This window comes from Triturus cristatus, chromosome 2_2 (assembly GCF_964204655.1).
Source record: "Triturus cristatus chromosome 2_2, aTriCri1.1, whole genome shotgun sequence".
NCBI lineage: Eukaryota > Metazoa > Chordata > Amphibia > Caudata > Salamandridae > Triturus > Triturus cristatus.
In genome coordinates this window covers 220,328,700-220,342,936 of record NC_140582.1, presented here as the reverse complement: position 1 = coordinate 220,342,936, position 14,237 = coordinate 220,328,700, and the positions used below count along the sequence as shown (strand labels likewise).

The following is a 14,237-nucleotide window of genomic DNA, read 5'->3' as shown; positions in this document are numbered from 1 at the left end:
ATGCTTTATTGTCCAACAATTTTAGAAGACAAATCCCTGATCAATATTGCAGATCGATCGGTTCATTGGTACCCTGTCTCTATGGGCTCTCATTACTCCTTTAGAACTGTTGCTTGCCAATGATTACCCAAACTCTGTTGTTTTGCAGGTTATTTCTGCATTACAGTGGGTCTAAATCATCACTTTCTTTTCCACATCAGTAGATAATCACTGTTGCCACACCATTTCTGGGTTTCAGAACGCTCATTTCAAAGTAATTCTTGCATGGTTTCATGCTTGCACTTTTTTTGTACTCATGTAATTGTCTGAGTAACTCCTCCATGAAGCTAATTTGCTACTCCTGTACTTATGACTCCTTTATTCTGGCTGCACCTGCTTCCTTGTTACCCAAGTCTTTGTTTCATTCCATGTTGGAGCGCTCCATTCATCCTTCGGTAATCACATCATTTTCTGACTTACCTCTGAGTTGTTGGGGTTTCTTTGGTACATTGCCATAAATTAACTTCTTCTTTGGACTGTTTGCATTTTTCTGATACTAGAGTCCTTGCAGCAGCACATGGCTCTTCTTTGGGGTTGCCCTTTCTCGGAACACAGGTCTTTGCCTGGATTCTCCTTTTCACAGTCTAGTCTTCCCTGGTTGCCTTTGTCCGACTCTTCCTTTAGGTTATCAGTTTTTGCTTGGTATACATGTCCTTCTATCACTCCTACTCGGAGTTGTCCATGCTTTCTTGATAATCATGTCCTCAGAAGACTCCTTCTTGGAGATGTCCATTTTCTATTGGTAGTCAGTACTGCTTGGGGCTGTTTGAACTTTCTTGGTACTTGGGTCCTATTCTAACTCCCCCTTGGGGTTCTCATTTATTCTTTGGTACTCACATCCTCGTCTCAATTATTGGTACTGTCTGTACTTTCTTGGTGTTAGCATGATTTTTTACTCCTTTTTGTGGTTGTTCATGATTCTTCGATACTCGTAACTTCTGACTACTGTTTGAGGCTGTGTGTTCTCCTTTGGTACTCTCTTCTTCAGCTTTCTCTTGGTTTGGGGCTGTCTGTGCTCCCTTGGCTTGTGGCATCATCTGACATTTTACCCAGGTCTGTGACATTGATGGGGCGCTACCGTGTGACTGGTCCATCGTCTTCGGCACCTTACTTTGTGGAAGAATCAAATAACCATTCGAAGATAAACAAGCTCTTTCACTCTATTGAACCTCAACACCCTCTCTACCCCATTTTACCCTTCTTGCTAACAGTGTGCAATTGTCAGACCAGTGTTTGCACTCTCAACATTTTTACAAGGGACTTTAAGATACGCTATTGCTGTGGCTTTGAGTTGGGATGAATACATCTGCTGAGAGAGAGATCACTGATGCTCTGTAAGCTGGTTGTGATGGACAAATGAGAAAATCCTTTCCAACATTCACCTCTGTCTAGCTGCTCATTCTTCCATCTCCTCCTTTTATCAATAAAGTGTGTAATAGCACCACTAATTAGTCAGTGCCAGAGTTCTGATAAAGTAGTCATACCAGTGCTTAATTTGTAAAACAATAAGTGCCAGGGCTCTCGTCAGGAGACCACTGCAGCTTGCACCTCACAGTGCCCTTGCCATGCTGCAATGATAGTAGCAACACAACTACTAACCATCACACTCCTACAAGTGTAAAAATTAGGACTGTTTCAGCCCCCCAAAGCTATAAGAATGGCTTGGGCAGTAAGTAATAGTCATTTTTCAAGTATATTGCTTTAATAATTAGCTGTTGTTGTGGTTGTCTCTAAGTTAGTCAGTCAGAGCCACCTTGTTGCAGGCTGTCACAAAAGCCAGGTGCTGACAATTAAGTGCTGGTGCCGAGCACCTGAAACCACTGGCTCAAATTAAGCACTGAGTCATTTGTAAAGGGCTGCAGATTCCACCTCGTATCCTGCCTCAGATTCTGATCAGACTGCCTTCCAATGGCGTAGCTGGCAGCCCAGGTTGGGCTATTAGAGTTGTGGCATCTTATGTTGTACCTTTTGCTGTTATCGCAAACTCATGTCACAGGGATCTACTTTTAATAGTTACATGTGCTAAAGACCCGATCTCATTCTCTGACCCTTACAGGGCCTGTGTCACATTACTTGGGTTCAGCAATCGGCTTCAGAAGTACAGCTTGCACTGCTCACCCGCAGCATCTTAAAAGGGCAGTGCTTCGGGAAGTCGAATCAGCAGTCATTTGCTAACTAAATCTTCATTGAATTTGAGAAGGAAGCCCTTTCACTATCATCACACTCACACCAGTGTTTGCATCTTCCATCCTCAGCCACTGAGCAATACGCTTCCACTGTCTGGGAAGCTGTCTTCGCCTTCCATCTTGTGTCAATGCAAACCAGAGGCATTCAAATGGATCCCCTCTGCTTTCTAACTAGTAGTGGGAGCCACATCTGAGGATGAACACCAGAATACATCCGCTCCAGCATTTGCAGAATCTCCTTTTCACTGTGCACGTTATGTTACATGCATCTTCTCACACTGCTATGATCTTGGAGCTACTGCTTACTCTGAGTGCAGCCTAAAGCTCTTGATGTTTCTCGACATGTGTGCAAATTAAATGTTGTTTCTTTCGACCATCATGTATCCTCAAACTGCGTGCTCAGCCTCTGATTGTTGACTTTCCTTTTTTTTCCTTCTTCTCTCTTTCAAATATCCTTCTCCTTCCCTTCCATTCCATTCTCTGCATGCCTCCTATCTCTGAGCACAATCTACTCTGACACCTGCATGCTTGCCTTATTCTCTATTATTGTATTTCTGCAAATTGCCCACAGCTCATTAACAAGATCACAATCTCCACTACTTCCTCTGAAAGTCATACTTTTGCAAAGTAACAATACCTAATCGCCTCTAATTTATTTATTAATCCCACAAGCCATGTGCAGGAGCTCACACACTCCCACTAATGATCACAGCTAACCATGGTTAATTCAGTCCACCACAAAGAAACTGTAATGACTGCGTGCAATGGTTTGCTTGAGCTCACAAGACTAATCCCAATAACAAACAGTAACCAACAACACTGGACTGACCACTAATCCTGGGTTCCGGAGCAGCATGCTGCCCGGCGTAAAGCACATCAACACCTCATCAGAGATACTAAATGCTTTATAAATGCAATTACAACTACAATTCCGAACGGGTGATTGAATACATTAACATTTACAGTTTTGGCATAGCTTACTTTACAAGCGAGCAGTTAGTCCAACCCTTAATTGAAGCCATACAACAGTTTGCTCTTAGGCACCTTAGAAAAAATAATTAAAGGTCTGGTTACATCTTCATGTCATTTCAGTTGCACCTATATTTTACATTTCAAAGAAACAGTCTCTAGATTAATTTGGATTCTCTGCATTTCTAACCTTAATCAGACAAGATACAGTGTTAACTAGCAGATTACAAACTATTTGTCAGCCACCCAGGTTAGACACATCTGTCAACATCCAGTTGGCTCTTTAACATAAAGAAAAATGTGGATCACAAATATACCTGGTAGTTACCTACATTTTATATATGTATGACAAGCCCAGGTTATCAAACTGCAGAGCAAAGTCATCAATTTAAGATACGCTACAAGGAACTCCTGTTGAACATGTATTTCGTTCCTAAGGCCTTACCTATAATGGGTAGATTTGGAAAATAGACCTGGTAGCTCTCTTCCCTCGCTTATGTCAACAAAATTAAAATGGAGGTCATGAAATCACATATAATCTGTCCACTAGCGTAATGAAACTTGAGGGAGTGCCCCTGCAATCTACAACGAGCACCCCTCTGGACTCAGTCAGGAGCTGTCATACCAGGGTACTGTGCTGAGGGGGCGCCCTGGAGCTTGGGCCCCACCGCACCGCAGAGACTGCTTGGGCCTTTGTTACTCCACTGGATCTGTCAAAGTGACTTCAGCACAGGTATCTGCGATAATTAGTCACAGTAAATCAATCAGATTTGCTATCATGGAACACTTACATAAAATTGCTGGAAACCTTTTCTTTTTAAGGTCTGGCGATCCATACTTCATGTCAAGTCGTCCATTAAATATAGCTGATTATGAGAATTTGTAGGAGGAAACTTCACTACCCTGGCCCTTAGAAGGGCAAGCAGAGTTTAAGGCATATTATCAGTCTGCATGCATCAACACCTTGCTACCTGTAGCCAGTGTTCAGCACACCGCCGCTTAGGCTAGGGCACCAAGGCGTCTACTTATGCCTGGTCCCCCTCCAGTGTTATTATTGATTTCTTGCACCACCGTTTCTTCTGCCTTTTGTGCGATACTTCATCAGCCCTGCAAGAAGATCTGTAGACATGTTCTTTGTCAGCAGGCACTGGCTCCTTCCCCTCCCTTCAACCAGGCACTAGTCATCTAGCCTCTAAGTCAATTGAAGGCAACTGAAACTTGCCATCACATTGGAAAGGCATAAATCCCATGTTGCTTTGAGGATACCTAACTAATTCGTTATAGCTTTACAATGCAACACTATATGCTTTCCCACCCTTGAAGAGGCCTTGCTTGACCCAATAAGGGAATGCTTACATCCGTGCTATGTATGTATGTATTTTCATTTATAGAGCGCACTGTAACCCTACGGGCATCCTGGCGCTGAAGACAGAGTGAAGAAACTTACCAACAGCTATCAGTGGACAAAAACCCATGAAATTATGCTCTGGGAAAGAGCCAGGTCTTAATATGCTTACGAAACAGTGGCAACTCCTGAACCTGTCTTAACTCTAAAGGGAGACTATTCCACAGACGGGCGGCTGCAACGCTGAAAGCTCGTCCCCCCATAGTAGATCTCTTTATCTTTGGGATCCTAACTAGCCTGGCTGCCGCGGAGCGCAGGCTGCTCGTGGGGACATACCAGCTAAATCGACGTTGCAGCAGTCCAGGTCCAAGCCCATGAAGAGCTTTAAAGACTGCGCACAAAGGCTTAAACAAGATTCTTTGTTGCACGGGGAGCCAATGTAATTCCGTTAATGCCTTAGTGGTTGATGCGTTGCGCGGTCTCATTAAGGCAAGCTTTGCAGCTGCTGCCTGGATACGATGGAGTCGCAGAATCAAGTAGCCAGAGGACTTAAGCAACAGTAGTCCAGACGAGTAAGAATAGTGCATCGGACCACTGTGCCTCTGACTTTAGAGGGAAGAAGTGGTAAAACCTTGCGTAGGCCTCTGATGATCATATGGCAGTTCGAGGCCACTTTATTAACATGTGACTCCAGACTCAGCTTCTCATTGAAGCTGACCCCCAAGTTACGCACAGTCTTCACAGGGACCAGAGGTGTGTCCAGGGGAAGAGACCAAAAATTAGAAGGCAGAGCCTGCGGCACTTTGCCCACTGCACAGTGCAGAATATCAGTTTTAGCACTATTAAATTGCAAAGCATTATTTTTCAGCCAAGACACCATTTCTGTCATACATTTGTGAAAAATAGTTAAGGAGTCCGCATGATCCCCCTCCAGGGAAACAATCAGTTGCGTGTCATCAGCATAGTTGACCGCCCTGCTGTTATTAGTTTTAATAATTTCAACCAGTGGTCGCATATATACATTGAACAGGACCGGGCTGATTGAGGATCCCTGAGGGACACCATGTTTGGTAGGCAGAAAGACTGATTGATACGGAGGCAGAAATACTGCCTGCCGTCTGTCCGACAGATAGGAACGAAGCCACTTCAAAGCCAGATTTGTAACTCCCACCTCCTCAAGCCTTTGCAAGAGAATATCATGATTAACCATATCGAAGGCGGCGGATAGGTCTAGCAATATCAAAGTTGCAGAATTACCCTTATCCGCACGCATCCGAAGATCGTCTAAAACGGTAACCAATGCGTTCTCCGTCCCGTGCCCGGGGCGGAAGCCAAACTGATTTTCCTCCAGTTTGTTGTTGCCCTCCAGGAAACCAGAGAGCTCCTGACTGACCAGGCGCTCCACTATCTTAACCGGGAAAGGCAACAGGGAGATGGGTCTATAATTCCCATAGCAAGAGGGGTCCAAAGAAGGTTTCTTCAGAAGGGGGAGACCAGCGCATCCTTCCAGCAGGACGGAACCACTCCACTACTGAGTGATTGAATAGCAATCTGGTAGAGATGCAGAAAAGTCTCAAATCCCAGTTCCTTCCAAAATTTCTGAGGGATAGGATCCAGCGGAGAACCAGAACACACTTTCTTGGCCAACCTGATGAACTCCTCCTCAGTGGGGCAGGCCCAGTGATCAAGAAAAGGCCCTGCCATAGACAGTTTTTCCCCAAGGTCTGTCCAACCAGGTGGGTTAACTATCGCTGGTTCCACCCAAACCCTAGTGCTTAAGGGGTCAGGTTGCAGACCCTCAATAATTCTTTTGATTTTATCGTGGAAGAAGGCTGCCAGCCCTTCACATAACTCCTGTGAGGGAGTAATCTTGTTACAGATACACTCTGGGTTGGTAATGTCTCTCAAAATGTTAAAAACACATTTCACACTGTTAGGTGCCTTTAGAATAAGGTCTGCAAAATACGTTGCCTTAGTGGTCACTATAGCTTTTTTGTATCTGGCTAAAAGATCCCTCCAAATAATTTTATCATTGTCCGAGTAGTGACTGCGCCACTTCCTCTCTGCGTGTTTGCACTGGATCTTAAAACTCCTTAATTCCTCCGAAAACCATGGGGCAGAGGGGGACCCCCGTTTCCTAACCCGTTTCAGGGGAGCAAGCAGATTAATAGTGTCCACCAGATGCCTGCACAGCGCCCCATAGTTCTCATCAACCGACTTCCCCAGGTCAAAGGGGGGGACCAAACCAAAAAGTGGCGCTGATTTGGCTTTCCTCATTAAGGCCTTCCAGTCCCTACCCAGGACACACCTTTCCTCCCGGGCAAAGGGACTACTTCTTAGGACCGGTAGCATTCGGAATTTGACCAAATGATGGTCGGACCAATCCACTGGTAAAATACTATCCATGGCCACCACGTTATCCCCAGCAAATATCAGGTCAAGCACATGGCCTGCAGTATGAGTAGCCTCTAACACCAGTTGCGGCAAATTTAAATTGGCACATGATTGAATAATATTGTTGTTGGCTGTTGTCAACTTTACATTGGGCCAGAGGTTAAAATCTCCCAATATTAACAGTCTGTGGTGAGTAAGTGCCAGATTACTGATCACATCAAGTAATTGCTGTTGTGACTGGTCACTTATGGCCCCTGGGGGTCGATAACAGACTATACCAGTCAGCAAATGGCCGGACCTGTCCTTTAACGAAAAGCCCAAAGTTTCCATATGCATAATCTCATCTATATCCAGTGGTGAGAAATCCCACGTATCTTTATATATGATCCCGGTTCCACCCCCCCTACCACTGGATCTCGGCTTATGAAAGGCTTTAAATCCTGAGGGGCACACTGACCCCAATTCAAGATCCAGTCCTGGCTCTAGCCAAGTTTCAGTCATGAACAAGGCATCTAAACTGTGCTCCTCAATTAGCAATTGAATTTCAGTTGCATGTTTAGAGAGTGACCTAACATTGAGGAGGTCACAGTTCAAAGCTTCCTCATGTGGTGGAGAAGCACCAGTCCTCGTCGGAGGCCTTAGCCCCGGCACCCCCCGAGCAATGCTACACTTACCTAACTCGTACAGCTGTTCTAAAGTGTAGCAGTGGCGTGCAGTGTCCATATCCTTCCAAACTATAGAAACTGGGGCGGCATAATCTCTGGCGCAAGGTGCGACCGAGGCGCGGACGTGCGCAAACGGGCTTGCCTTTGGCGCGCCGCCGGCGAGCCCGCTGCGCGCGTCCGCTGCGCGGTCTCTCCAGTGCGACGTACTATAGCCGCCACAGACAGAAACACTAGAGTGCAAACCTCCTAAAACGCGGCGCCAGCTCAGCCAAGCAAGGTCGCCCAGGTAGGGGGAGGACTAAACCTAATGCCCCAGCACCCAGCAATCGTTTCGCCACAGAAACAGCACAGTCGTTTTTAATCGTTTTTTTACAATTTAAAATCAGCAAGATTCAAACGTGGAGCTAAAAGTGCTCAACACTAATACATTATTTCATGCGCAAGACAGCAGTACAATTTTAAAAATAACGTGCAAAATCGCAATATTAAAACACGGTTCGTTTGTTTAAACACCCAGCCCAGTCCCCAGGCGTCACTCCTTACAAAGTGTCTAGTATCTTGATACCTTAGCTGAGGCTCAGGGCTTGATCCTGATGTTGCTTGGTTGGGGGCACTGTGTGGCTCTTCTGTCTGCCACACATTAGCTAGAATAGGCCATTAGCAACATGTGTTTCATTTTGATGTCGCCAGTGATGTTTTATAGCCATGTGGTTCCTTGACATGGGGATTATTGAACAATCAACACTTTTTTAGCTTTCCTGCGCATGAACCAAAACATGTCTAGTGCAAAATCATATTCAGAATGCATGAGGTATTTACTGTAAGTTCTAGCGAACTGTGCAAAATTCATTCTTTCTAAAAGAATATGCGCATGAGCGTGGTACACTCTACAACTTCAGCGATGACATGTTCCTAGGTATACCCGCTCCACTGTGTGCTCTTCTGCGGTGGTTTTGAAAGGAACTCTATAGTGTCTTGTGTGGTGACATGTGTTTCATATTGATAATTTAAAGTCCAAGGCATTGTGATGACATATTTTTCTAAAAGCAAGGCAAACTTCACATATGCTTATCTTCACTCCCTATGACTATATTGGCTTTAGACACAAAGTCATTTTTCTAAAGTGACATTAAACGCAATTTGTAGACATATGTCTCTCACAACTCATTTGCTGTGAGTCCATAACCATACTTTTCCCCAAGTACATTTAGTATAGTTATTGCAATACCAAAGTGTTGTTAAAGACAAACAAAACCTATCATTTAGATAAACAACACATATTGATGACTTATGGGAAGCCAAGGTCGCTAACGGCCACACCAAAGCTGAAAATAGGCACAACCGAAACACTTTGTTAGATCTTAAGCCGCCGGCAAAAAGGAAATACCTACATTTTGAGTAGACATCGGACTCAAGTATAACATATGAAATAGGCACTAGGGCATTTTATGACATGTCTTATGTTGTACAGGTAAAACACCAACATCACAATCATGACTGAAGTGCCTCTAATGATTAACTTTGTTTTTTCAATATCAATTTCATGATTTTATTCTCAAGATTTTCATTGAATTAACAGAAGTACTTGTAACAAAAACATTGGGTCACTGCGAATTTCCACACCTTACATTTTTAAAGTGAAAGTAACAATCACTCTCCCCTGTGACCATCCAATCCTTTTTTGAAATTTTGAGGATATGAATCCTCTCATATTCAGGCATGCAACTGAAGCATAACATCATATATAATCTGTAGCTTCACAAGCAAATATTCAAATTACTTTTTTCAACTTTTTTTGTTAAAGTGCTAGAATCAAGGAAATTATTAGAGGCACTTCGATACAACTGGCCATGCCTTTTTCTACTGACAAAATGGATGAATTTGCCTAGCTATTCGTGCATTTATAGTATCCATTGCTAAATATCCCAATGAGTTTTTCTAAAGCTGCGGAAACACACAATTTACTCTCCTGGTAGTCCCTCAACACTGCAATACTATTTTTCATGATGTTCATATTTGCCCCCATAGAGAACAGAGTAATCAATTTATTATTGGATACAGAAGCCTGCTACCCCGTTTCTCATTGACTTTTCCCTGAATGGTTTTAGTTAAGGATTGCAGTAATGTGATTCCTGTTATTCTATTATTGTGGGAAAAAACTTTCTTCTAAAATGGTATGAAACTGTACTCCCACAATAGATGAAGCAGTGGGGCATATTTATAAGGGGATATCGCCACCAGAATGTTACTTTTAGTGACGTACTGGGCAATATCCCCTTCTTATTTACAAGGCAATGCCAAGCCACTTAATGTAGCTTAACGCCACCTTGTAAATAAGGCCCCTTTTCATGCTTCACTTACATTGAAAGGGGCATGCAATAGGTGTTGCAGTGGGCGTTGCGCTGAAACACCCATTTACTTTTTGACGCTGCCCCATATTTACAAGGCTGGGGCAGCGCCAAAAACCAAGACCAGGGAAAAGCTGATCTTAGACAGGCAATATGAAAATAAATTATTAATTCTTCTCTTTGTTTGCTCTTTTCATGTGTGCTGCATTCTGCAGCACACATTGGAAGAGCAAATCGCCTTTTAAGATTGTTTATGTGCAGGAAGGTGTCCCTTTCTGCACATAAACAATTACTCCTGCAGCGCATGCACCCTTGCAACATGGCACAAATGTGCCTGCACTGGCACTAGGCAACTTTATTAGCGCCAGCGCTAGTGGAGCCACAGGAGTGCGCTGTATTTTTGTAAATATAGCACAATCCTGCGTTTTAAAAATAACCGATCTCGGCGTTAACAATTTTGGTGTAACACTGACATTTTGACGTAAATTTCCCCCAGTATGTTTGAAGCCCCATAGTGCCCCATGCAATTGTCATGAAATTCTAGGAATGCTACCTTCAGCCACAGGAGTGTATTTTATAAGCTGATTACTTCTGCATCACACAAGGATGATGCAATATCTCTTTCCCATAGCAATTTTTAGTATGTAATTTCATATCACGTTTAAAGCCCTTACTCCATCCTTCCTTAGGGTCACTGTTTTCGATGATGTTTTCTTTGCCTGGGCGTGTTTATAAAATATATAATATCTTGGCAAACCTCCATACCAAAGGAGAGATTCAACTTTGCAAGTTCTTAGAGGTGTGGTCCCTTTATGATTCATACATCAGAATGTTTTCTGTTTTTTCCAGTTACAAAATGTAACAGCACCCCCTCCGGTGAAAAGTGTGGATTGTCCCACATGTTACAGACCGGCAACAGGGACTATGTTAGCTGGAATTTCCTGCAGCTTTTGAGCCAGATCCCCATTCTCACGAATAATTAAGGTCTTTGTTTATTTGGTGGAACCTTAGGGCTTGATGTATGAGGATTTCATTCATCAAAAGTGGACGCAATTGTGTACTCACTTTTTAGGAATGGTATCTGATTTTGTGAACCGACCTATGTACTAATAGGTTGGTTCATAAAATAAGGAATTGTAGGGAGTCACTGATCACCATGCGTAATTAATATTTATTAGGCAGGTCACAATCTGCCACTCACTCCCCTTGATCACAATTACAGGAATGATGACCTGTTGGGGTCAGCAGACCACCATGTCTGTAATTGCATTAAAATAAAGTAAACTTTTATTTTAATGGTCTATGTTTTTTAGAGGAAACAGGGCTGCATTTAAAAATAAAACATTTGCATTTTCCCAAAAGTTTGTTTAACTGTAGGCAGTTGTCTCTCAGACCGCTGGCTACTCCCCAACAATTTTTTTAACATTCACAATACGAATGGGTTACCACTCCAACTGGGGAGTAAGTAATTTTCCAATGTTTTGCTACCAGATTATGGTTACAGCATAATAACTGTCTGCAAATGCGCTTCATTCTACACCTCATCAGGGGAGTAAAGTACTATGTAATACTATTATAATTCAAAGCAATACCTTGGCAGCTCAACATGATGTTTTCCCAGCTTCTGTCGGCTGTGCACCTGGTGCGACTGCTGTTTCCAACACTGTAGAACCCATCAAGACATTTGTAGTGCACCACACTCCCGAGGTTTGTGGTTTTATTCCAGATCATCTTGGTGTGAGGGATCACTGGAGGTGCTCCACAGTCTATCTCTGGAAAGGGAAAGCAGATGTTTTTAGTAAACATTCAGCACAGTTGTGGTTGTTCTATCCGCGGCTCAGATGCTGCTACAGTTCTGATTACAAGGACCAGGTAGAATGAAGGCTGCTGACCAGCAGAGTGACATAGAAAAAGTCAAACTGTCACCAGGTGTGCGGATTGAGAGACTAAATGAACAATCATAACATACAGCTACATTAAATCTGATTACTTGTGTAACTAAAACAATTATTAGCTTTAAGAAATGGAGACAGACATCAAGATGCCACCCAAACCTGGGGTATATAAAGTTTTGTTGAATTGAGAAGGTTATAATGCAGATCTTTGGCGACACAAGTGCAGTGGTGCTACCACTAAGAGTGGGCAAATATTTCAATATGAGCATTTGGATGCACACATAAATGTAGTGCAGACATTACCCATCGAGAGTGTCAGCCAAACCAAAATTGTGTGGCAATTTGGCCAATATTTATGATGTCAGCAACGCAGGCTGGCTTTCCCTTGCAGGACTTGACCAATCGGCACACCATACAAAGCTTCCCTGCTCTCATTAACTTACTTCTCCTGTCTTCAGATTTTACCACCTTTCTTATCTATAGGCGAAAGTAGTGTACAAATGCAGGGTCAATCTTGCACACAAATGGTCACTGAAGGTGTTGAGGTGCATTGGCTATGGACTTGATGAAGTGGGCCAACAATCACGAAAATGTAGCTAAATGTTTGTTAACTTACTTGAGGAACAAAAGAAGCCAACATTTGGGGTTCAGGCCAGTGTTGAAAGAATATTCACCCAACCCTAACTACTACCTATACCTGATTAGTGTCTGCCCTTGAAGTGATCATCATTTATCCTACATGCTCAAGGTTGAAGGAGCTTCCTAATCAACTTTGTACAGCAAATATGTGTTGCAAATGTTGTGCCAGGGGAGACCACCTGAGCCCGGGTTACATATCAGATGCTCTGTCCCTATTTGTGCTGCAGTGATCCCTTAACTAGGTGCACTAGCACAGACCGTGGCAATGAGTCCAAACGCACACAAAAATGCACTTTACTCAGTGCAAGCAAAAACTCTAAGTTTGCACAGTCACATAGCCCATTATTGCAATAGAAAACCACAGATTGAAACCGTAAGTCCATGTCACCCTTGAGCTGAACTGGCCTCTCTCTGGAGGAGCACAGGAATCTACCACAAGTGGGGCAAAGCATTACCGCATTACCACAGGCACCTACAGGACAGTGCCTGGGGGCTCCCTTGGAAACCTGCAAGCCTCACCCATGCAGTACCCCTTGGGGTGCAGTGGCTGTGTGTCACCTCTATCTGGCACACAATCAGTGTGCATTTTGATCGGCTCTTTGCAAATGCACCTGTGTCTGTAATTTGGCATGGGTGGAATGACATAGGGTACCTCATTTTCACACAGCCACATTCAATGTGAATGAGGGAACACATCCTCCAATCCTGCCAGTGCAAAATGTACACTAGAGAGATCTATATTACAAAAGGGGTTAAACAAGCATTTGCGGCCACTTCTATAATACCAAGGTGCCATGGGGTGCAAGAAGCAGGCATAAACGCCTGTTGCACCCCAGGGCATTTTGTGCAGTAGAGCCCCTGGGCTTCAAATAAAACCTAAATATTTCCTGTGTCACCATTTTCCTAAGCAGAAAATGCCCTAAGGCTGAATCTATGAATCCTAGACTTACTATGATTTTGTGATTCACAAGACGACTCAGAGACCCTGAGCCTAATTCACAGAGGGCCTCCACACTTATGGCGGAGGCCACGCAATTGGTAATTGCAGTGCGGAGGTCCCAACATGAGTGCGAAGGCCCTTTGTGAATCGAGCCCGCTATGTATTGAAGACCACGCAGTTGGGGCAGAGAACTCCGCGCATAAAAAGACAGGCCTGTCCTATCTTTTAATGTGCAGGGTTCCCCACCCTGACTGTGGAGTCTCCTCGGCCATAAACTTACTAATACCTCTGGTGTGGCACTGTCCGCTTATAGCCTCCTATTGGACTGAAGTCATAGATAAGCTGGAAAAGGCCACAGGATGGACTATTGCTAAAGAAATTAAAATAGTATTGCTGGGACTACTACCGGTGCCCAAAAACAAAAAGTTAAGCAGGAGATTAGTAATGTTGGGGCTTATACTGGCAAAAAGACGAATTGCGATATCTTGGAGAAGCCCCAATCCCCCATGCATACAAATGTGGCTAGGAGACGTGTGCGAGTGGGCGACAGCAGAAGCAGTAATTATGAAAAAGGTCAGACACGACGAAAAGCTGGACGATGACCTAAGTGCATGGACGTTAATGCTGGCAGACATTAAGAGTATGCAAGCAACAACATCAACATCTACCGAGAATTCCCCATAACAATAATAATAAATAGAGTTGGGAGGAAACTAGTCAACAAAATAAGGTAAGAACACTGGTGACACTATGCAGATTTAAACAAGACACGAGCAGTATTGGGATGAGAGGTCTACGGAGCTGAGCTGGGTGGGAG

The 14,237-nt window shown here is 43.7% G+C and overlaps 1 protein-coding gene across 3 annotated transcripts in view; it reads right to left on the bottom strand.

Annotated features, from left to right (window-relative positions):
• Window positions 1–14,237, bottom strand: part of SUSD1 (sushi domain containing 1) — a 611,958-nt gene that overhangs the window by 316,516 nt on the left and 281,205 nt on the right. For all 3 annotated transcript variants that reach the window (XM_085641265.1, XM_085641267.1, XM_085641266.1), the window contains one exon: window positions 11,539–11,718. In XM_085641265.1, coding sequence (XP_085497391.1) covers window positions 11,539–11,718 — 180 coding nt within the window. The remainder of the gene's footprint in view (window positions 1–11,538; window positions 11,719–14,237) is intronic.